Source organism: Fistularia commersonii, chromosome 14 (genome assembly GCF_037954325.1).
Source record: "Fistularia commersonii isolate RoL2024-O1a breed Wild chromosome 14, RoL_Fcom_v1.0, whole genome shotgun sequence".
Taxonomy (NCBI): Eukaryota; Metazoa; Chordata; class Actinopteri; order Syngnathiformes; family Fistulariidae; genus Fistularia; species Fistularia commersonii.
The window spans coordinates 7226358-7250840 of NC_141297.1; the positions used below are offsets into that span (position 1 = coordinate 7226358).

At 46.7% G+C, this 24483-nt stretch overlaps 1 protein-coding gene across 1 annotated transcript; it reads left to right on the forward strand.

The window, feature by feature from the left end:
• Window positions 1-545: 545 nt before the first annotated feature.
• c1qtnf12 (C1q and TNF related 12) lies at window positions 546-19831 on the forward strand. The gene is made up of 8 exons (XM_086159800.1): window positions 546-903; window positions 13678-13782; window positions 13913-14024; window positions 14103-14287; window positions 15062-15170; window positions 15652-15745; window positions 18488-18566; window positions 18691-19831. The coding sequence occupies exons 1-8, from the start codon at window positions 724-726 to the stop codon at window positions 18787-18789; spliced, it is 963 nt and encodes a 320-aa protein (XP_086015926.1). The 5' UTR covers window positions 546-723; the 3' UTR covers window positions 18790-19831.
• Window positions 19832-24483: the final 4652 nt, after the last annotated feature.

The following is a 24483-nucleotide window of genomic DNA, read 5'->3' on the forward strand; positions in this document are numbered from 1 at the left end:
AGGCAGGGGGAACCCGGCCTGTGCCGCTTCACGACGCCCGATCCGGACTCCCGGCGGACTGGGCCCAACCTCCTGCGAGACCTCGACGCCCCTCCAACCCCCGCCCGCCCACAGGCCACACGTGCACGTCGGGGCGAACCTCGATTGGAGCAACGAGCCGCATCTCGCTGTGGATCTTGGAGTTTTTCCAGCGACCACATCACTTCCATCTCGGTGTGAGTAGAGAGAGAGAGAGAGAACAGGAGGGAGAGAGGGAGCCGGGGGGCAGCAGATTGTGTTTGGACGCCCCTCCTCTCTCTTTTTGCCCCCCCCCTTCACCCCCCCCCCCCCCACCCAACAGGGCAGAAAGCGTGAAAAATCTCACTAATGGGTTTATTTGCTGTCAGATCTGTGCCGATGTGTCCTTCCCTCCGGATCGTTCTGCTTGACACATTTCATAGTTGAGTAAACCCTCCTGGCTTTCTGGCTCCAAAGTGGGCCCCCCTTCCCCCTTCCCCCCCGGCCCGACCCCTCACGCCCCCCTCCCCACCCCGTCCACCCCCTTTGCAACTCCTCGCCGGGCCGGGGGCTCATCAAGAGGGAAGCGGCGGCGGCAGCAGTCAGTCCGACGGCCCTCTTCAGTCGCCTTCGAGGGGGGTTGGGGGGGCCCGAGAGACAGAGTCCCCCGGAGCCGGTCGTCTCCTCCTTGAACCCCCCGCCGCCCTCAAGAGCCCAGGGGTGAAGATGCGGTGCGGCGCCGGGCCTCTGGCCGTGGTGGCCGCCGTATTCTGGACTCAGTGCGTCCTGCTGGACGGCGTGGAGGCCAAGAGGGAGAGGAAGAGGCCGAAGGAGGCGGCGCCGCAGCAGACGGAGGCCTACAACGCCACCGTATCCAACAGCGAGGAGGTGGGCGGAAGCGCCAAGGTAGGGATGAGTATCGGAGCATCGGCGCGGGAAGAGGAGGAAAAGGGCGGTTAAGAATCCCCGCATCCTTCTCGGACGCGCTTGCCGTCGGTTATTTTCCCTCTGTTTGCTCGTATTTGTCTTTGTCCCTCTGTTTGGTTCCTCGGTGATCCGCTCCCTTAAGGTCGAGTGTGTTCGCGGATGAATAATGTCCGGGGTCAAAGGTCGGCGGGCGGGTTACAGGTGTGCCCCGATGGGTCAATCCTTAGACAGCGAGGCGGGCGGAGGCGTGTGACGGCCCGGACGGATGTCTGTGGGTGGAATGCGGGGAATGTGCACGTGCAATCAATACATCAGTCGGTGCGCAGTGGACAAATCGCGGAGCTTTGTGACTTGCCGTGAGAAGCGAAGCTCCGCGACACGTGGTTTCTCGCTCCTTTCCTGCTCCGCCGTCTCTTCATCGGGGTGTGCGCTTTTCAACGGGCGCATTTTGAAGTCGGCAGAAAAAAAAAAACAGAAAACGAAACGGACAGTCAGCAGTGGGAATGATGAAAGAAACTTTCCCTTAAAATCTGCAATAATCACCCTTAAAATCATCAAGAAATTGACCAAAATCAGCACGAGGTTTCCCTTAAAATCAAGAATTCTCCCTTAAAATCAACACAAGGTTTCCATTGAATCTGTGTGAGATAAATTTCCCTTAAAATTTGAGAAATTTCTCTTAAAATCAGAAATGAGATTTCCTTTAAAATCTTTAATAATATAATATAATTTTAATAATATTAGTAAAAATCAGCAAGAATTTATCTTTCATATCTGAGGGTTCCCCTTAAAATAAGCAGTGAGAATTTTCCTCGAAATCAGAGATACATTTTTCTTAAAATGGGCAAGAAATTGCCCTTAAAACCAGAGAATTTTCCCCTGCCCATCAGCGAGAAATTTCTTTTGAAATCAGAGATTTTTCCTCAAAATCAGCAAGAAAATTCACTAAAAATCAGCATGAATTGTCTTCAAAATCAACATGAATTGTCTTGAAAATCAATGAGAAATTTCCCTTAAAGTCAGTGAGAATTTTCCTCAAAATCAGCATGAATTGCCCTAAAATCAGAAAGCAATTTACCTTCAAATCAGTGAGAAAATACACTTAAAATCAACCCCGAAAAGTGGACTTCTTATTTATTTATGGATTAAGGTTTACATAAATAAACAAATTGTGTAAATAGATACAGAATATTCATTAAATAGAAGCTTCCTATTTTTTCGGTATCGTCCATCCCCAGTTGCCCCTGGCAACCAATGAGAAAAACAGTGTGTAACTGAGGAGCCTGGTTGTTCCCAGCGGAGCCTCACTCCTCTGCGGGGCGGCGGCATCACATCCCTACTTACAGCCGCCGCCGCCGCCAACGGGCCTCTCGCTGATGCTATTTGTGGGTTTGCCTCCGGGGGCCACCCACCCATCCCAGAGACCCCTGACGGGCCTGTAAAGCGGCTTGGCCGGCCGGGGGCCGCAACAATTTGGAATCCCGGCCACGTGGAAATATAACTGCAGGCTGGAGGCTGGAGCCACCGGCGGCGAGGAGCCCCTCCATTTGTTTGACTTGGTTTGCCCTGTAAAAGCAGAGGCGATGAAAGGTGACCTCGCGTCAACCTGCAGGGCGTTGATGAGGATCGGGTCCCATCCGCACCCCACTAGGGAGCTCGGGGAAATGTGTGTGATCGTGTGTGTGTGTGTGTGTGTGTGTGGGCATCTCAATATCTCAGCTTAATCAACAATTGTCTGCAAGCGGCGTGTAATTTCTTGTTCATTTCTAATCTTAATTTCTCCTTCGATTAATCTGTTTTTGGAAAAAAAAAACATTTGCAATCATTAAATTATCTATATTCATTTTTTCAACTGCCGACTGCAACTCGAAGGTCATTGTTACGTAATTTTACCGTCCGATTTGAACGCCTCGTCTCGCCGCTCCCTCCGTGATGTAACTCTACTGGGCGCGGGATTCAAGGATCGGTGGCGATGCTGCCCCCCCCCCCCCCCCCCCCCAAGACCCCTCATTGGTTCTGTCAATCACGGGCCGGGGCCCCGACTCCGCCGTGTCTGGGACATCCGATAGCGGCCTTGGAGAACAGGGGCAGCGTGCCGTGTGAACCCCCCTCCCCCCCCCTCACAAAGCCCCATAGAAAGGGCCCTGAAAGAGAACACCTCGGTGAGGATTAGCCCTCCCCTCCTACGACCCCGACCCCCCAACACCACCGCCGCCGCCGCCGCCACTGCCGCCAGTGTTCTTTTCATCTCATCTCCCGCAATCGAAGGGTAATGACATAATCGCTCCTAAGACGCGTCGTTGTGCCGGCTAGCGTCTCCTGCCAAACGGCGTCACCTCCGACGGGGAGCACCAGGTGGCGGCGGCGGGGGGGGGGGGGGGGGGGGGGGGGGGAGATGTCGTTCCCTCGAGATAAAACAGTAGAAGAAGAAGTCACCGCTTCCAGACGCGGAGGCGGTTAACTCCACGTTCTAGTTTTATACCTTTATCGCGTTTCACATCTGCTAGCCGCCGGCGCCACCTTGGCAAGCGGCCGCCGGTTTCGGATAGCCAAACATTTACTCTCCACTTTTTCTTTTTCTCGTGAGGTGCCCGGTGGACAGACTCCAGGCGTGCGCGCATGTGTGTGTGTCTGTGTGTGTGTGTGTGTGTGTGTGTGTGGGCCGTTGGCCGCCGGCAGCCGTGCACCGCATTCCTCGGGAGATTTTCCATTTTGGAAGCGATCGCAATCGTGAGGTGAGGAGTTTTTTTTTTTTTCTGGATACCGGGAATCCTCACAACATAAGATTTCGACTCCTTCGACCCCACCGACACCAGCAGGCCCCTGTATTATAACACGCGGACCTCCACGTATGGGATCACATTGTGAATTTTACTCATATTGCTTACATTTTGTGCTTGCAAGTGTCAGCGAAGCAAATTTCACTTCTATTAGTACATTCATTCGCTTTCTCCTCTGCTTCTCCTGCACTCAGGGTTGCAGAAGTCTGTCCCTGATGTCACCGGGTGAGAGGTGGTGCCACATATGGGGACATGCATCAACCTCACATTCATGCATCATGCCGTTTACATGTCATAGATCCTCTTATTTATACAACTTAGCAATTTGGCATCTCCAGTGAAACCCCTGCATGTTTCTGGACTGTGGGAGGAAACTGGAGGAACCCCATGCAGACATGGGGAGAACTTGCAAACTCCACATTCCTGTTGGAATTGAACCAGCGACCCTCGTGCTGTGGGAGCGCTAACCACTGCGCCAGACACTATTAATTGTAAAAGTACATCCTGCAGCCTTACATACGTAATACAACATGCACGTGCAAACACGCAAAATACAAAACCTTTACCAAATGATTTCGCTTAATATTTCACCGACATGAATCAAAAATCAGGAATCGCCACCTGGTGCGATGCTGCTAATTCAAGCGTCCCCGTGCGAGGACGCTGGTACCGCTGCGCGTCTCAGTGGACAGCAGGGGGAGCCGCAGAGGTTTGAGCGTGCACGTGCGTGCGTGCGCCTGTGTGTGTGTGTGTGCGAGAGAGGCTCGTTGCTCTCCACTCCAGAGATGAGAGGAATCTGTCACCGCATGAGAGCGGCCCAGGGATCTGCGATGGCTGTAATTGGAGGGGTGGGGTTAGGGGTGGGGGGGGTCAAGTCAAACATGACGCCCGGCGTGTTGAGTAATGGCTGGCTTTGGCCTCCAGGCCCCGGGTTTTTGTTTCCTCCCCCCCCCCACCCTGCGTGATTAATGCGGGAAACTTCTGGATCGGGGCTCCGAGACCCGGGCCGAGACACACAGGAGTCGCACAGGAAGTGCAAAGAAGGGTCAACGTGTCAAACAAGGTGATTATTTAGCGTGTTACTTAATCTCACGGGCGCAGGGTGGGGGGGCCGAAACGGAAGGAAGCATATTAGTAAATAAATGATAGCGAACGGCGATGTGCAGCGGCGTCGCGGGCCGGGACCGGCAGCCCGGACTCTGTTTTGTTCGTGACAGCTTCACCGTGACGCCAGATTTATGGAAAATCCGTTAATCTCGCCTGATTCTGGTCATGCGCCGGTCATGATTTCACAGCCGCCGCCGCCGCCACTTTCACCACCATCGCTGCGCTATTACGGTAAACCAATAAACGGCGCAGTCGCATTATTTTAAAAGTCTGCTGTGCTTTGGAGGAGGTGTTCCTCCTATCACCACATGGATGGGTGTGTCTGAGGAAGATGATTGGCTGTGCTTGCCGAATGCTCATGGCAGGTTAGCTTAAAGGTCATGATGTGCTAACGTTAGCAGTTTCCCACCTGTTTCCCAATATCCATGCTAAGCTAAGCCAGGAGCGTAAAACTGTGCAAAGTAAACGCTATATTTTTTATCACAACCACCAAATAATCCGAAATAAAAATTAATAAAATGCGTCAAAGTGTGGCGTCAGTGGAGCTTGAAATTTTTTTACCGTTACGCTGCTACGCTTTATAGGTTTAGTTTGCATCTGTGCTTTTCCCATTCATCCAAATCATCAAACATCGTTGGAAGTTAGCAAAAAAAAAAGGAAGAAGAAGAAAAAGAAAGTTGCGTCGTGACAAAGAGCAGGACCGCTAATGGATAGGAGGCGGTTCTAATGAGTTCCCTCCTCCAACGTTCTGCCCAAAGTCAAACCACCAGGCAGACCCGGGATGGAGCTGGAGCGCTCCCTCCGGCCTTTTTAAACATTTTTTTTTTATTTTTACCTACCGCCGGGAAAATGAGCACTCTCTCCGTTTGCAGAGCTGTAATTTCTCCGTGGAAACAGATGTGATACTGCGATCAAAGACTCCTCAGCTAATATCAAGAAGAAGAAGAAGAGGAAGAAGGTGACGGGGATTAGATCCGGCGGTCTGGAAAGAACATCTCGAAAAAGGGGTCGGGATTAAAAGATCCGTTCTAATCAATCACTGGATCGAAATCATCCATCGGTGCAAAATCCGTTACTGCAGGCCACCGTAGGCCGGTAGCTAAGTGCACTTACTCAAGTGGTACTTTCCAGAAATATTCCCACTTGATGTTATATTGTACTATGATTTCACAAGAAAAAGTACTTCTGAACTACATTGTTACATATCAGTTGGAGATTCTATTTAGAAAATACTTAATACATAATAATGTAAAATGTGGAACTCATTCTTACAAGCATACAATACGGTCCAGAACCTTTACTGTTAATCGTCTTAAAAGTATGTGAATGAAGAATGAGAGTATATTGATAAACCCCTCAAGCAATGCAGTACAACAATATGACACCGGCTGCATAATGAGTACTTTGTATACTTCAAGTGCAGCTTAAAAAAATCTTCTGCGCCTGAGGGCACGTTTTCCTATCCAGGACTCTGGAATGGAACTCACCCAGACTGTACTTTGACGTGGGACGGGGGATGATGTCGCGGCGACGTCATCTCAGCGCATAATAACGATTCGCTCCGTTGTGGTCGCCGGTAGCGCTAAAGCGGGCGTGAGGAGTCAGTGCCGCACGTGGGACTGTATTTAACGCCGAGGTGGTGAATCCCCAAGGAGATGAGTTTGTGTTTTTTGGCGTCAGGAGGCACAGGGAAGGAATGGTGGAGGGGGTAGCGAATGCGCACGAGATTTCAGAATCCCCCTCATCCTCCACGGCGTCGTGGGGATCCGAGCCCGGCGGCGAGGGATCGGCCGATGCCGCCGTAGAGCCGCGCATGACAGTGCAGGCGGCAGAACACGGGCAGCCAAACAAGGGGATGATGGGGCTCTCCATCATCTTGTCCCATCTCTAACTAAGCGCTCTGCTTTGTCTCGCGCGCCCGAGCAGGTAGGAAAACAGATAGCGCGGGAAAGAATAACAAACTGAGCTGAGCTCCTGGAGGAATTCGGGAGCCGGGGCTCTTGGTGCAGCGGCCCCGGAGACATGTTTTAACAGTTGTGTTTGTGTTTTTGGTGGCGGGTTGCCCCGCGCTGGAAATATTATCCCACTTTACTGCTTCAAATAAATCCAGTACCCCTCCTCCTCTCCTCCAAAACTACCTGACAAACAGGGTTAGTGCCCGGCGCGTACAGGGATCATTCATGCGGCGCCAAGTCGTTCTGGTTCATCAGGGCCATCACTGGTAGCTCCATCTTCTCAAACACCCGTCCTGTAAATATCTTTATCATTCTACAATTCGGCACCAAAATTCAACTGCATCTTAGCCACTTTCACTTTAGTGCTAGGTAAACATTCCGATACACTTCTGGATTTTTATAAATGTCCACTTAATGATCTGTGTTTATAGCACATTCACATTCAAGCTAGGATCCCTCAGCGCTAATACGCCGCCAAGAGATTAAGCTAACTGTCCCTGAGGCTTTGTTTATCATCGGTGACACGTTCAATTGACGCTTAAATAACAAACCTATTCCATTCAAGGGCACATCTAATGGTTAAGTATGTGAAAAAAATGTTTTCTTTCTTTACCGCCTCATTGATCGGCCCAAGGTGGATTCATGTTCCAAGGTGAGCTTCAGTAGAGCCTCATCCTCCTGGCTGGATATTTCAGACTCCGTTTGGCCAATACGATCAGGCCGATGACAGGAAGCATCGGGGGAGTTGGGGCTTCATCCGTTTCCCAAACCCCACCGGTGATGAGCTAGCAGGGCACCAAGGCGGGAAATTGTCAGCTCCTCCCTCCTACAGTCCAAATTGAAAACATTCAGATGTCAAGAAAAGTCACTTGAAATGAAAAAAAGGGATCTTAAAAGAATGGCATGGTGAAAAAATGACAAATGTAAACTCTAGTTAATACTCGACACGAGCTACTTGAATGAGCAGGAGGAAAAACCGAGGGGATCGTCAAAATTAAACGGGATAGAAACACTCCAAGTACTCTGGAATGAGATTGGATGCAGAGTACAAGTACTTGCCTGTCAGTGCAAAAGGGTCAAAAAGCAGGAGGCAACTTGAAGCTAAACTCCAAAAGGGGAAACAAGATGATGACAAGTTATGATTATCAGCCCTTTTGTTTGTAGTACCTTATTTGCATACTTGAAGTACCATTTCTCAAAATGAGACTTTTCGGTGGAACACAGTACTTGCACACTTCAGTGTAGTACTTCTTCAAGATGCCTAAATATTACGGCACTAAACATGGGGGTATGTTTCAGAGGGACCAAAAGTACATCACGAATGTAAAATCCTCTTCTGATTTTTGCCACTTCAGGACAGAAAAGCTCTGAGAACACAGTTATAGGATCCGTACAGGAACTTGAATTCCCTGGTAGGAACACCCCGGAAACCACTCTGCGGTCTGCGAGAAGTACCTGGTAATAGGTGTGGCTTATGAGTTCCATCGATCACTTGGCACCTATGCAGCATGAGGTCCTACTGAACCATAAAAAAACCCTGCCCCAGAGTAGGAACTAAGTTCTAGGAACTGAGGTCCATGGTTCGCGGTTCCTATACTAGCCCAGTGCACCAAGAAACAGACTACCTTTTGAAAGGATCAAGGAACTGCAAAGAGTACCAGTGCGAAAGGTCCAAATGTCGTACTTCTGCATTCTGGAGACGTGTGATCTGATTATCGAGGCCCTCTTGCGTAGAAGTTCTTCCGTGTCGCTGTAGTCCATGTTGAGGTGCAGGTGATCCACGCCATAGCTCAGGATTCAATAACTTGCACGGCAATTTGGTTTTTTTTTTAGCTTACAAATGAAGCTAATAGTCACCTTGGTTGTAGTCCCGCTTTTGTCGAGTACAGAAAGTCCTCCGGGGCAGGTTTTTAACAGTTTAATTACCATGGCGTGTGGTAAAGTGGATAACAAGCTCAGAGTTTGACTGATTTCCTGGCAGTGCTGCGCCGTCTTTTATTTATTATTGTGCGGGGGGATTGGCGGAGATGTGTAATTATGTACAACACGTGTGAAACAACTTGCTCTATTGCTCGGGACGGCAGCAATCGGTGACATCAGCAAAAAACAAATTAACAAAAAAAGGTCAATATCAAGCTTTGAGGTGAATTTTCAGAGGATGCAAAGAGGTCAGTGGGCGGCTGGATGCCAAACAGCTCTGAGCTGCAGACGATGGAGTCATTTCAAACACCACAGTGAAGCCTTATTTTTTTTTCAGGTAGATCAAGATCATCCTGAGCTGCTTTATCACTGTAGGAACCTTTTGCATTTTGAACCTTTTCAGGAACCAGGCTGTTTCTTGGTGCCTTGGGAATGAAGAGGAACTTTAGTGGACTTCAGTTCCGAGAACCATTTTCGGTCCTCCTCTGAGGCAGGGTCATTTTACGGTTTCATTAGAACTTATGCGACGTTGGCGTTTGGTGATTGGTGGGTCATTACCAGATACCTCTTGCGGACCACGGAGCGCCATTTTTTTTAAACTATGATGAGATATAAGCGCTGAAAAGGTCCAAGCTCTTCTGTCCTTCTATGCAACTGAGGGATTTCCAGGGCTCACAGTGGGAAATATATTATTTTGGCTGAAATGAGTCTGGAATTGGCTAACGGCAGGGTTCTTCACCCGGCAAGGCAATGCAGAGAGAAGATAAAAACATGAAACAAAATGAAAAACCTCCAAGAAAATTTCCTAGAACCAAATTCCAGCTGGATAGTTCTTGGAATGGTTCAGTCTGAAATGCAGCTATAGTTTCTTACCTCGCACCTTGTACCCTCTCTGGATCACACCATTTCTGGTGTGCTAGCGGGAGCTAACAGCTAGCATAAACATAACCGTACTTTGCCGACTCACATTTTATTTTCGAATTGCAAATTGTGTGCAAACATGAGAAAAGGGGTAGCAGTGAATCAAATTTGCCGAGTGTGAGGTCGCTCACCTGATTCAGAGACGGGCGTTTTGATTGGCTGCCGGTTGAGGCCAAACTGAAGACGTTTTTGTGCCGAGAGAACCGAACGAACAGCGTTTTGGGGCGCGGGGTTGGGGATTACTCACCGCCTCGCGATGGATCTCAACAGATAAATGCTCTAACTTGCCAAAGGCGCGAATGGCGGCCCGTCGCCAAGACCGGCGTGGCTCCCATTTCTCCAAACACGAAACCTCGGCAGCAGTTTATCCAACGGAGCGTGAAGTGTGGAAAGGTGCTAGCTCAGAGGCATGTTGCTAATTATACCGCGAAAAAACAGCCATGTGTCATATCCATCCTTAGATATTTGGGGGGAATTAAACAAACAAGATGCAACACGCTGATTAGCAGCGAGAGCTGGCTCATCTCAGACTAAGCGGCAGGATCGTGTTTTATTTCGGTGTGATTTTTTTTTTAAACTCAGGATCAGGTTTTGTGCTTTGGCCTGATGAAAAGGCAATTAAATTTGAATATAAAATTACCATTGAAATTGACTGACGGCGATGAAACTTAAAAAATTTTTTTTTTTTTAATCTATTTATTCTTTTTTGCTTGTGAATAAATACTTGGATATACGAGAAATATATAAATTCTACATCATATAAGAGGCAAATATGTATGTTCCACAATAAGCAAGAGACGACTATAAATGGTAACTGAACTGTGATAACAAAGTCTAGGCCACAAAAAGATATACAACCGTTAATGTAAAATTCAGAACGAAAATGTAAAACGGCAATTTGCAAAAATCACACTCCTGCCTTTTTAATGTGTAATAACAACAGTTGGATCTGTTGGTTCATCTCATAAGTAATGGAACTTAAACTGATGCCCTTCCTGGATTCTGGGTATTGCCACCTTTAGGTTGCTAGGCAACCAGGAGGTCTTGCCCAGGAATAATCCGCCGCATAAACAACCAGCGACGCCACAACTTTACACTTTGGTTCATTGACGGTAAATTAGACGCTTGTTAGTAGAGACGTCAAGAGCTGATGACAGGTGTGGTTTTTTTTTTCAACTTTTTCCAAGTTTTCGTGCTAAGCTACGCTAACCAAATGCTAAATTGAGGCTTGTCCCAGCTTCCACAAAGTATCCCTTCAAAAAAAAAAAAAATCATAGAGATGTTTTTAATGAGTCTGAAAAAAATGGTATTTTGGAGTTTGAACTTGTTCTTATTTTGACCAAATTCGATTCCGGCTTTTATCTGCATCCAAGCCTCGGGAGGGATAAAAAAAAGAAAGAAATAAAATTAAAAAAGAAAAAAAAGAGCACAATAAAAACAAAAAGTGATCCAACACGCAGCCGGCGCAGCGCCTATTAAGTTGTTTATTTTGCCTGCTGTCAAAGAGAAGAGAGAGTCAGCGAAAGAGAGAGGGGGGGGGGGCTGCTGAAATATTCCCAAAAAGAAAAAAAGAAAAAGAGGAGGAAGAAGATGTTTTGATTACAATGGATTGAAAAGATAAACAAGGACTTAACGTAGCTGCGTTGGAACGAGGAGAAGAAGAAGAAGAAGAAGAAGAAAAGATGTGGGTTGGTGTTGGTGGTGAGAGGGGAGGCCATGTTGGTTTTGCAGATACGTGATCCACGTCCTGCTGCCAAACCTAAACAAATTCCATTTCAGACAGTTCACCTTCGGAGCTTGACTTTATCTCCCCTTCTATCTCTAACTGAAGGCACTTGACATTCTGGGTGGGTGGATTGAAGCTGGATTGAAAAAAAAAAAAAAAAAAAAGAAAAACGATTTGCGTGTCTCCACGTCTCATAAGCGACTAAAAAAAAAAAAAAAAAAAAAAAAAATTGTCTCCAGGCGTCTTCTTATCTCTATGACATATCCTGCTATTTGTTATAAATGAGTTAGTACTCTCAGGGAGCAGATTAACATCCTTAAATCACATCAGGCGAGGTGAAAACGCGCCCCCCCACCACCCTTGCTCAAAAAAAAAAAAAAAAAAATTGTTTATGAAATCCTCCATCATCACTCCAACAAGCGGGATTAAATAGAAGAAATAGAAGAAAACCCTGCGAGGTCCCGGGCGGAGGAGGAGGACGAGGAGGGAGAGAAGCTGTCGGGACATTTTGACATGTTATAAAATACAGTAATTGAGGTCTGCGATCCACAGCATCTACATCACACGTACATGAGCAGACTCATTTCTCACGGGCGCGCTCATGGAAAGTTTGGCGGGGAGCGAGGAGAGAGAAAATGACTCGACGAGGTTTGTTTACATTCATATCCAGGGGCCGTTTTGGGCAAACACCGCCCGACGTGGCACCTGAGTGAATTATCTGGGGCGGGCGGCTCGGGCGGAGGGGTTAGAAGAAAAAAAAAAAAAAATAGGCATAAAGCGACCCTTTTGTGTGTGTGTAAATGAATTCTGGAGGAGACAGAACAGAGAGGTTTCCCTGTTTGACCTTCCTCGCCGTCTGGCACCATTTAATTGTATCTTAGGGCAAGATTTTCCAGCAATGGTTTTTTTTTTTTTTTTTTGAAAATAAGAAATTATGACTCACTGGATTCAGCTATGTAGGTACAGTTGCTGGCATTAATCCCCCCCAACACCACCACCACCACACACACACACCCACACACACACACACACACACACACACACACACCACAGATTAAATGAAGTGTATCATTAATCTGGTTCTTGACGCTCTGTTGTCTTTACTTGAGCTTGGAACCATCCCAGGGGGAAAACGTGCGGCGGCGAAAGTGTTTCGCCAAAATGGTGGCTGCGTTCTCTCCCTTTTACTGGACGAAACCAATTTTTTTTTAAGTGGTCGCGCGAAAGGTTTTCTGATTTCCGCAAATTTTTCATGTGGAAAAAAAACATATATAATGGACACATAAAAAAAAAAAATCTTTGCAGATGACACTCACTCCAATTTTTTTCCTTCTGATTTTTGTCATATTTGTGCCAATTTCATCCTCATGTAAATAATTTTGTGCCTTTTTGAACATTTTTCTTGTCAGATTTTGAATTTATTTTATTGACTTTGGTTTATTTCATCTAGTTGACATTACAAATTCAGATCCATTTTATTTTTTGTTTTATTGCATCTTATTTGACATTATCATTTATTTGTATTTCATTATTATTTTTTCGTATCTATTTTAATTTTATTGTTGATCATTTATATTTATTATTTCATTAATTCATATTTCATCATTATTATTTATTTCATGTGATTATTTTTTCATTTTTTAAATTTAATTTCAATTTAATTGTCATCTATTTTCTATCATTATTGTTTATTTTATTTTATCTTATTTTATTTTATTTTCAATTTGGCCTGCCAAGCATCCCTGACCTTATACGCCAACTCCCAATAATTAGATCGACTGTTGACTTTGCACCTGTTTATATCTCTTCCATCAAAAGAGGCGATGTAATAAAGATGTAGTTGAGTCCTGACTGGGTGGCGCCCACGTACAGTCCAACGCTAGACGGCCAATATGCCCTGTGATGAATTTGCCCTCCTGACGATGACATTAACGTTCGGCCTTATTGAATATGTTTGCGAGTGGGTTGTGATTTATTCAGATGGCTGCTCTGGACACTGTGATTTGCGGCCGGCCCGAATTATACTGAGAGGTTTTCCTAATATTTTGTCCGTCCCATTTATATGAATTATGGCTGACAAAATAGAACCTCTCAGCGTCGCCAGCAACCGCCGCAAATTACAGCCTCCGAAAATGACCATTAACATAAATCAACAAGGTCTCCTCGGCAGATTGACTAAAAACTGAGGGTTATAGTCCTCATGAATACGAGGATTTACTGCGGGGCTGTGGAAGCGTATTTGTTTTATCTGGGTGTACCTAATAAACTGGCCTGACGAGCGAACACGCGTCGCATCACTTTAAATTTCGCCGTTATGTTTTCAACATATTCTTTTCCTGTCCAGATCTCAGACCATCAGAGGGTGGACCCGCTGGGGTCGTGGATGGACTTCGTCAAAAGGCCGGTGGAGAACTTCCCCGGAAAGTGTCGCAAGCGCAAACGACCCCTGGTAAGCAACAAACAAAAAGGCACAATGTGGACAATTTTGGCTTCTACAAGCAGGAACTGACATCCCCATGAGTGCTATGGTTAGGTTTCACCAGATGCTAATGCTACGTGTGTCTGTCTTCGGCCACTAGCCGGGTCCACCGGGTCCTCCGGGTCCCCCGGGTCCGCAGGGACCCCCTGGCTCCCCAGGTGCCGAGGTGACCCAGGAAGTTCTCCTCAAGGAGTTCAAAGAGATGATTAAAGGTAAAGAGATACGGTCAAGGAGTTTGGGAATTTTTAGGAGTCTTGCCCCCCCCTCATTTGACCGATGTGCCTTTGCAGAGGCCACGGAGCGGAGGGCCACGGCCCTGGACCGGCAGACCAGCCCCAGTCAGCTCCCCGTGGCGCTCCTCACCCTGGAGGGCATGACCTCCTACCGGCGGATAGAGGAGGCCTTCCACTGCAAGCTCAAGGGTCCAGTGGTCATTGACAAGAAGACCCTGGTGGAGCTCCAGAACTTCCAGACGGTATGCTTGTGTGTCAACGCCAGATTTAGGAATGGCAAGTCAGTTGGGGAGTGTGGAGGCAGCACATGGCTACAAAAAAAGTTTTGGCTAATCCCCTAGTACGAGGTGACGCTCTTTGTTTCTGACCCATTTACTTCTCCGTCTTAACCGAGTTTGAAAGGGTGAGTGTTTAGCAATCATCGCCTAGTTTGTATGAAGAGGAGGGAGGTGCGGGGGGGGGAGGATTATGAGGGGATCATCCCCTGGCTAGTAACTGGCACCGAGGCAGAAAGCAGGCAGCTCCGCTCCGGCTGGCTCCTCGCTCGAAATACCTACTTTTTTTAATTCTTTCGCATCACCCTCTGGACGCCATACAAAAGACGCTCTGTCTGCAACTTGGAATAAAGTGCAGCGAGGACAGAAATAGACACTGTTTGAAACGGCATGCTGTAGTGGAAGAACTATGCCCCGTTGGGATGGGCTGACACGGCTGGAGCCGGGTGGGGGCCGGGGGTGGGGGGTGGGGGGGAGGATCAGCGCCGTTGAACATGCTAACGCAGCACAAAGTCGGTGCAGATGTGTTGCCACGGTTTTGAGAGAGTCCCAGAAACAGAGAGTCGGACAATGATGGGAAACATCGGGAGTCAAGAAGGGGGTCGGGGCCTGTCGACCCCGCTACCCCCCCCCCCCCCAACCTCGGCGTGACGATTTCACCCCCTCCCCTTCGTTTCAAGCTCCAACTCATGCGCTAACGTACTGATTCCGTTGTTTTTATTCCCCCTCTCTGCTTTTTAGCCGCCCGCCAAAGGCGCCTTCCTCAGAGGGTCGGGGATGGACCAGACCACCGGGAGGTTCACCGCCCCCATCACAGGGATCTACCAGTTCTCTGCCAACGTGCACATCGGTAATTTGTCACTAAGTCGCAGCGCACCCAGTTTCCAGATGGGTCCATTAGCCCGGAGACTATTCATTTGCATTAAAAATTTGGTTTACCAAACTCCCTTGTTCGTTAACTGCTGGCAGCCCATTCACAGAGATCCAAAAATGTCGCCACAGATGTCATAGCTATGTTGCTAACAGGCTATTCCCTTCAGTTCATCTATTTGTTGATAGGGGTGTCATATATGCATATCTACATATGTTAATATATATATACTTGGATGGTAAAAAAACCCAAAATTACAAAACCTGTATGCTAAATAAGCAATTTTTGATGTACCAAGTGCAGCATGCTAACCTAGTTTCTCCCCCAGTCTTCTCCAGCCAGTTTCTACAACTTCTTTACAAGATGGTTCTGTGTAACAAGGCCTCCAAAATGCAAGTTTTTTTTTTTTAAGGAATAAAGTGGAAACCTTGTTTTTCCCGCCCATTCCGCTTCCCAACAGATCACAATGAGGTGAAGAGGAGCAAGAGTCAGCTGAAGGCCAGGGACAACGTCCGGGTGTTGATCTGCATTGAGTCACTCTGCCACAGATACACGTGAGTCTTTTTTTTTTTTTGCATCTCCATGGTCAAATATATAGTCGGGACTACTGTTCCCTCTAAGCCGCGCGTTTGTGAAATCGCGCACTGCTCCAGCGTTTTCCACGCACAACAAAGCTGAACTGTAAATACATGAAACATATTTATTTTATTTACAGTTCAGCTTGGATTTTATTTTGTGCACGGCATAGATTTGCCGTGCACGGAGAACGCTGGAGCAGTGTGCGATTGCGCGAACGCACGGTTTAGAGGGGACAGTGGTCGGGACTGTGTTAGCTTTGGGCTCATATTTACATTCAGAATGCGTACATCCCCAAGTCGTCGGCTACGTGGACCGCGCTCCCTCCCTCTAGCTCACCCTCGACCTGAGATTGACTAGCCTTGTGGACGGGTGTGTATGCGTCTGACAATGTGCTCTCAATTCGGTGAGCGGCTACCATGTCAGTGTGGAAAAAATTACCGCTACGCTATTATTATCGTTATTATGGCGTTACTACCAGCTAGAGAGGCATAGTTCTCATTTTTGTCCGAGGAATAACTGCCGCTTGTTAACCGACAAATGAGCGTCGACTATTCCGGCCGAAATGTCATTACACACTTGCGGTTCCTCCAAACCCTACTAAAAATAAAAACTTGCTAATCTGGATTGCATTTAAATACATCTGAAGCTTTAACCAGATTTTTCCCCCCAAATCTGCAAAATACGGGCCAGATTGGAGCATGATTCCGTCCACGGATTTATAAAGGATCTAGCTGGTCGGTAGGTAGGTAGCGCTAATGTTTAGTTAACTTGCCATGAAGCAGACTGCAAACGTATGCAGACGATACGCTAAATCACCTTTATGACGAAACATTGAAGTTTCCATACATTTTTGATATTGTGCTGAGCTACTGCGTTCTTCGCCACGAGGCGCGTCATCCGACTGGCATGAAGATCTACTTTTCCTGCCTGCGATTGTTTAGAAAAGTCCAAACTTCCAAAAAAAAACCTGCAAATCAACCCAAGTCCGGGTCAGCAGGAGGCTCAGCGGGACCACCCTTTTCAAATGTCAGCCTCTTGGACCCCAGCTTGATTGCAGTGGGGGTTCATACTTGTAATTTTGGTTTGGTCTAAAAAACCAAAAAGAGCCAAAGTACGAAGAAAACATCCTGCACCTCCTACACACTACCTGCCCAACCTTGGTAGTCTTGGACCATGTGGTTTTCATTTGTTCTGGATCCAGTACGCGCCGGTCGGCACCCGCATCCAACGCCAACGAAAGTCAACAATGTGATATTTGGAAGTGGTCGTTCTCGCCACGACCGCAGTTGTGCTCCGCACCCCACCCCTCGTCTTCAGCCTGCGTGTTTCACTTTGCCGCGGAACCGCGGTGTTTTACTGCCTTCCAACGCCGCCTCACCTTTCAGTGGGATTTACGAGCTGTTAAAGGTGTTGTCTGTTACATTTTGTGTGGAACCAGTTTGGCATTTCCTGTGTTAAAGCAGAGCATAGTTTTAAAGGCAATGTCTTCGTCCCTGTCGCCCGGTGGATCTTTCTGGACTCGAGGCTCCGGGCCGGCCTCTTGCATTTCAACCGTCGTTCTAGTTTGGGGTTCGGATGACAGATAATGAGGTATCTGACGTGTCGGGTGGAAAAAAAAATGCCCATAAATGCCCTTCCCCTCTTTTAATTTAACTTTTAGGAGCCCCAGCTACCCCCGCCCCCCAACACACGCATGAAAATGCTCGGAATGCGAGATGAGGCTCCTCGCGATGGAAGTTGGGGCGACGACGACCCGTGATTGATTTGCCATAAAACATGTCGCATTTTCTGCTTAACGGAAGCCAGCCCTCTCGCTGTGTGGTTACCGCCCGTGGTGATTGCCGACGGTAACCCCGACCCAGCGCGGGGAAAACTTGGCCGGTCCAAGGAAAAGCTGTATTCACTGTTTTTGTTTGATGCTGGATGGGAGCTTTGGGAATCAACCCTCAAGTGTTCAGTGGAAGGGTGAGGGGGCTGAGAGGGGCTTCAGCACCTCCTCCTGACGGGAGGTGTTACTGCAACCTGACCAAACTTGGCAAAACTTAAAACACTTCTTTCGGGTAATGGGATGTTTGAGAGTCCCAACATGGCTGTCGGTCAATATCGTTGAAAGTGACCGACATTCCTTCAGCCGTTTGTTTGTGATCCAATTTGCTTGGTGCACCAAATCAGGGGGGCTGGAGACAATTTTTATTATCAGAGGTGAGGCTTAAACCGGATGGGTCTCCAGGCCATTTTTGGACGCATCCAACCATTCACCTTCGGAGAACATAAAGAACCCAGTGGCCGAGAATTTTGTTGCCGTTGGACACCCAATCTCTGACTGACGGTTAGCATTTAGCATCGCTACATTTTCGGCGGTGGACACTTTGGTGGTCTTCTTGAGTCGTTTTTTTGGGCAGGGTTGCACTGCAGTCACGGTCAATCCCTTTGGCGGGTTTCACCAGTCACGCCCATCACCACCAGAACAGTGCACGGACAAGTGCTTTTTTTTTGTCCTTTTTTAGACACTTCTCTACAGTCGGCCATGTTTGATTTAAATCTCTTACGGTCTGCTCGAGGTGCTTTCATATTATAAGGCTGCTTAAACATCAATAAATACCCAATAACACCAGAAATGTACTTCAATTACAGCCTATCCACCTCATGTGATGTAACGGTATATTGTGGCTGCGCTGAAAAAGTCAAAATGAAAATTTTTCTCCTCCTGTCTACAGGTCACTGGAGATGATTGTGGGGTTGGAGAGCAACAGCAAGATATTCACGGTCAACGTGCAGGGGCTGCTGGAGCTGCAGGTGAGCGCCGCGCCGCCGCCGCCGCCGCTCTGAGGCACATCGTTTTTTTTTGCAAACTCTGCAGCAGCACATGTGTGTGTGTGTGTGTGTGTGTGCGCTCGTGTGTGTGTTCTCCCACCTACAGGCCGGGCAGTACACCTCCATATTCGTGGATAACGCGGCCGGCGCCTCCATCACCGTGCAGAACGGATCCGACTTCATGGGCATGCTGCTGGGCGTATAGCGCCACGCGGGAGCGCCGCCTCAGCCACGCCGCGTTTTTCTTCGCCAACTGCTCGCATGCAGCCGTCACACAGCATGGACCGGGGTGGGGGAAGAAGGAAGGTGTCCGAAAGGAAGAAAGTACTGACTTGTCTGCCTGTTGGAGAGGAAAGGACAGGGTGAAAGAACTCCGGGCCCGGGTTTACTTTTCACAGTGCGCCGGCGCTTCCCGGACGAACAGGGATACCCACCGCTTTTGACACGGAAAAAAAAAAGAAAATAAAGCCGGACATTTTAATATATCAGATACAGTATATTGTCATGGTTATTGAAGACTTAATGGTTTTTTTTTTAATGATATGTTTCAAATGCCGGACGAGCGAGGATGAGACAAATAGTATCTTTGTGTGTATATATGATGTACTCTTTTCATTTTTAACGTTTATTTTGTGTACACACACATAAAAATCTAGTTGTTTTCTTTTTTCTTCTCAAGGATGTAATCTCACATTTATATATATAAATATATATATATTGTAAGCTACATAGACTCTGTGAGTACACTGGAAATATGGGAATAGACAAACTAAGCCCCTCAGACACACACAAAATTGATATCCAAAAGATGTTTATGGCTTTATGTGAGTCATCCATTTTTCATCCATCCATTTATACCTCAACAGATCCACACATCCATCTATCAGTCTGTCTCACATCCATCCATCCATCCATCCATCCATCCATCCATCCATCCATCCATCCATCCATCCATCCATCCATCCATCCATCCATCCTCCAACAAGGCTAGCGGACGCTAACGGCGCTCAACATCTGCCTCTAGTTTGTTTTTCATCACCATTGTTAAACTATCATAGTGTCTAGGGCTCCTAGCGGTTAGCTTGACTAGCTTGTTTACAAAAGCATGTTTCTCACAGCTCTGAGTCTGATTTCCCGTTCATTGAACGGGAAATTAAGACTTCCGTCCTTCTGAATGCACGTCATGGCGAAGGCTCGGTTACGCGATGATGTTTCAGACCCTTCGAGTCGCAGACAAACACAACCCTTGTGCCTACAGACAACCCTAACCCTGCGGCGCCAATCTGACCTTTACCTTGACCTTGAGGACGCAGAAGGAGTCCGGAGGCTCTGCAATGAGCCGGATGGTCGGCATCATTAAATTCCTGAGGATTAACAAGACCAGAGCTTTGGCGGGTTTCCCTAATGGTGCGACAGAGCAGGGTTTAAGTCACGCCTGTCACCGCCAGGACAGTGCACATAAATGTGCATTTTTTTTAAATTTTTTTACACAGACACTCTCCTCTATAATCGGCCATGTTTGATTTAATTCCTTTATGGTCTCACAGGTCTGCTAGAAGTGTCTTTGTTTTACAGGACAGTATAAAGATCAATAAATACCCAATAATAGTAAAACTGCAAAAACAACAAAACTTTTCACCGGCCTGTTTGTGTTAACATTTATCAAATGTATTTTACTCTCCATTCACAAATATTTGTAATTTATCATAACTGATCAGAATCGCACTATTTAAAAAAGTATACCTTTTTACCATTTTTTTTCTTTTTACTACCGTGATATGATATCATGTGACATGCATATAAAATTTTGGAATTAAAACTCTTTGAAAATGGTGACATCTGCTTTCTGCATGTGACAGGGTCAATGGAAATTATATAAGATATTAAAATAATAATAACTACATATTTATATACATATAATTATATAAGAATTTACAAGTATATGAATATGAATGTTGATATTATATTCTGATCTAACGATCAGTGTTATGTTACACACATGCATGCACGCACACACTGCAAAGCTGACATTGATTCTCGTTGTCAGAGATTCTTCCCAGCTGCGTTGTGATTGGATGACGAGAAAAAAAATTAGGTTTCGATCATCTTTTACTGAACTAATATCAGATTCAACATTCAGAATTTAAAAAAATGCCTGCGGTCTGAGGTCTTTTCCCATCCTGATAAGTGGGTACTTCCTGCATCCACCCTCGTCTTCTGAGGATCGGACCGACCGGTTTATCCGTGATCGGACGATTGATGCGAAATCTCACAGATCAATAGTCTACTAGTCAGCAATCTGATCAACCGATTGCATCTACTACGGAGGTTCAGAATTGGATGGGTGTGGGTTGGGATCTTGACAACAAAACCAACGTCAACACACGGTTAATTTTATGGTTCGTCAACTAACCAATAACCTACAAACGACCCAAAAGACCTTTTTATGATGGCCGAAGAGGCCGTTGGCTAAATCTGTGCTTATTTAACAATAATGTTCATATTCTGCTGCAAGCTTTAGAAACAGCTCCCTTGTGTAGCTGGTCAGAGGAGCTTGGATCTCTTTGTTGGTCCATTTCTTGCTGTTTCTATCCAATAAAAATGGCGCATTGCAAGATGTAACTGGCCTAGGAGTCCAACCAATCACCAAGCATCTATGTTATATGCGTTTGTGAAGATCTGTTGACAGGACCCTACCTCTGGGTCGGGGCTAAAATGACTCTAGGAACTGATGTCCACGGTCCTTGGTTCCTCTGCTGTCCGAGTGCACCAAGGAAGACTACTTCCCGAAAAGGTTCTGGGAAGTAAAAAGTTTCTACAGTGCTAAGGTGGCTAATATCGACCAAATCACTGACTCTGGATGTACTTTTACACCCAAGTATCTCCCTGTACCTCTGATAGTACGTGGACGCTCTCGCTCTGGTGGGAAGCACTTCTAGTTCCCACTAACCTCCTTTTCCAAAGAATCCTTAGTATAAACAATCAACCGGAATCCGGATTCACGTTGAAAACACCGATGTGCGTGAATTTAAATCGAGACGGGATACCCCTCCCCCCCACCCTCTACCCGTCTGCGCCTCGCCTTGTGAAACCTTCCTCCCGAGAAATCCGGCGTTCTCCGCAGCGTCATGGGAAACAGAAGATGCCACAGATGCTTGGGATGCTTCGGCGAGCGCTGGCAGCCGGGGCCGCGTAAATTCGCCGCCGCTGTTACCTACTTGCGAAAAAAAGTCGCCCCGGATAGCTTGTCCAGGAAACTATTATCGCCATTACTTTGTTTTTTCAGACAGTATTCATGTATTTTCCTTATCCACCCCCCCACACACACACCCTCCTGTCTCCAGCTTAAGTGCGACCAAATATCTGCGGTCCACGAGAGAACCCCACAGCCCAGACAAATCCAGTCTTTATCATGACTCCTCCGCTGTTATTAAGCAGAAAAAGAGAAGAAAAATACGCATATTGTTTTGGTTTCATAAAAAGCAGCAACAGACTTAATGGCACGGATGCTTGTCCAGCGAGCTTGTTAGCATCATGATTGCCTTATAATGGAGGCTTCTCATGGAAGCATTGCTGGGATGCCAAGTGTCACACACAGTGTTCCCGCCGCAAGAACGTCGCACCCACGTGCCATCCCAGCCACCTACGGGCGCGCAGTCGGGGCGAACACGGAATACCTTTTCCTAAAAACCATCTTTTTGTTTTATTCCTCATTTCATCCACCACCTAATGTCAAATTAAACCAAATTAAAAATGATTCTGATATGCTTTTCACGCAGGCTGACTGTTCACTCCCTCCCCTTCTTTCTTTTTTTTTTTTTTCTTCTTCTTCCACCGGCTCCTGTCTTTCAGCACTTTAAACTGCACGCCGGGGCTGACAGATGATATACGTTCCACATAATATTTGCCCAAGTAGAGAACGACGCACTTGTGAGTTTTGATTGTCTTTATGTTTTTTTTTTTTTTTCCAAATGTGTTTAATGACAGCTATGCGAGAGCATGCCGTAACGCATTCGCTGCCCTGCAGTGGTGGAACGCGCGGGCTGCCAAGGCGGGTTGCGAAACCGCCCTGCGCCGCGGCTCTGACAGGAATTTCCCATCGCCCCATTATCAGCATCAGACAAGCTGAGTGATTGCAATTACATCTGCCCCGATGCTAAGAGCAACCGCTTTTTTTTTTTTCTTTTTTCGGAGAAGTGAGGTATTATGAAAGGCCCCATTGTAGATGGGGAGAAGGTTTTCTGTCTGCCCGAGTTAGAAAAAAAAAAAAAAAAAAAAAAACATAGTCGGGCTGTGTGGTTTTAATGGGGCCTTAATTATGAGATTCCTCCACCTTGGTGACTGACTCAAAGGGTGACGGCTTGGAGCGAACGCTCCGCCGCGTAGGCAAACAGACAGTGATCAACACAACATGGACGTCACGGGGAGTGGGGAGAAAATTCCTGAACGCGTAGCTGGAGGTGGTATGACGAGTACTGTAGTCGAGGTCAGATGGTTGGAGCAGAATGTCTAATATCTATCCTGCAAGCAGACACTGTTTATTCTTCCTGATAAATCACGTACAGTGGAACCCAGTTTCACGAGTGTGCCAATTTCAGAGTTTTCCGACGTAAGAGCTGTCACTCGCATGATTTTTTTGCTTTGTGATACGAGCTGAGTTGAGTGTTTTACACTGACTGTGCAAAATAACAGTCGCCGTCTGCCGCTATGCAGCCCGGTGAAAATAATTGAAAAGCATGTGAGCGAGGTGCGATGGAGAAGTTGTTGTTGGTGAGATCATCATTTGTGAGAAGGCACCACACATTTGCAGGAATTTTTTGCAGCGGACGGCAAAGCAGAGTCACTCAGAGCCGGTCAGAATTGGTTTGATTTTAACAAGAGGACCGGCATTCACTCTTTCGGTAAATTAAGTTTAGCGATAAAGTGTAGCGTAGTGTGCTAAATACATTTAGCAATACATTGTAGCATTAAGTGTGCAGTAAATTAAGTGAAGCGATAGAGCACCAAATGAAAAACTCCCCCAACCTCCTCTGCCGTTATGTTTTGAAGAAAAAAAAAAAAATGCAGTTTATTTTTTTATTTCATTCTCTCTTACTGAGTATAACTATTTTTTTCCGAAGCTTTTTTTTTTTTTTTTTTTTTTTTTTTTTCATAAAGTACATTTTTCTTATTTAAAAACTCATAACAAAACCTTTGGGCTGGAACAGATTGATAGCGTTTCAATTCATTCCAGTTGGGAAATTTAATTTGATGTACACCCAAATTGAGTTATGAGCTCGGAACGAAATAAACTCATAAGTCAAGGTATTGCACAACATTGAAAATAGTCGAAAAAAAAAAAAAAGAAAAGGGTGCACCCCAGGGGTCCACCCTGGGCCCACCCCCTTTTCAGTCATGCACTGGAGATGAGATGAAGTGTTTGCGGTTTTATTTTCAGGCGATCCGAACCCGTTCCAAAGAAGAAGCAGAGCCAACGGAGCTCCGAGGGTAGCGGACGTTTTTCGTGTAGCGAACGAAACCTTATGATACTGTAACTCCCTGACAAGAGCCTCCCGAGAAGAAAATCTCCTACTCTGGGATTGACATGTATGATGTGTTAGCGCAGTTATTCCTCTGGTCAGACTCCCATCTGGTTTCCACCCGACCCGTCTGCCGTGCGGTTTTGCTCGCTCTTCAGCACGGCGCCAAATCCCACCGGGAATGTTTCAGCTGCCGCACGACTCATCCGCGCAGACGTCCCGATGGATTTGCCGATTTGGCGAAAAGAAGCTTCCTCTTGTTTAATGACATTAGCTGAGTGCTAAGTTAATTAAAGTTTTTTTTGTTTTTTTCCAGACTTAAATAAATCTACTGGAAAATCCAAAAAAGGTGTCATGGACAAACTAATTTCACATTGGAC

Bases quoted from the DNA above. Each gene is read 5' to 3' on its own strand.
- c1qtnf12 (XM_086159800.1), top strand. From the start codon at position 724: ATGCGGTGCGGCGCCGGGCCTCTGGCCGTGGTGGCCGCCGTATTCTGG. The intron at 15,171-15,651 runs GTAATTTGTCAC...GCTTCCCAACAG, and splicing joins CTCTGCCAACGTGCACATCG to ATCACAATGAGGTGAAGAGG. The intron at 18,567-18,690 runs GTGAGCGCCGCG...TCCCACCTACAG, and splicing joins AGGGGCTGCTGGAGCTGCAG to GCCGGGCAGTACACCTCCAT.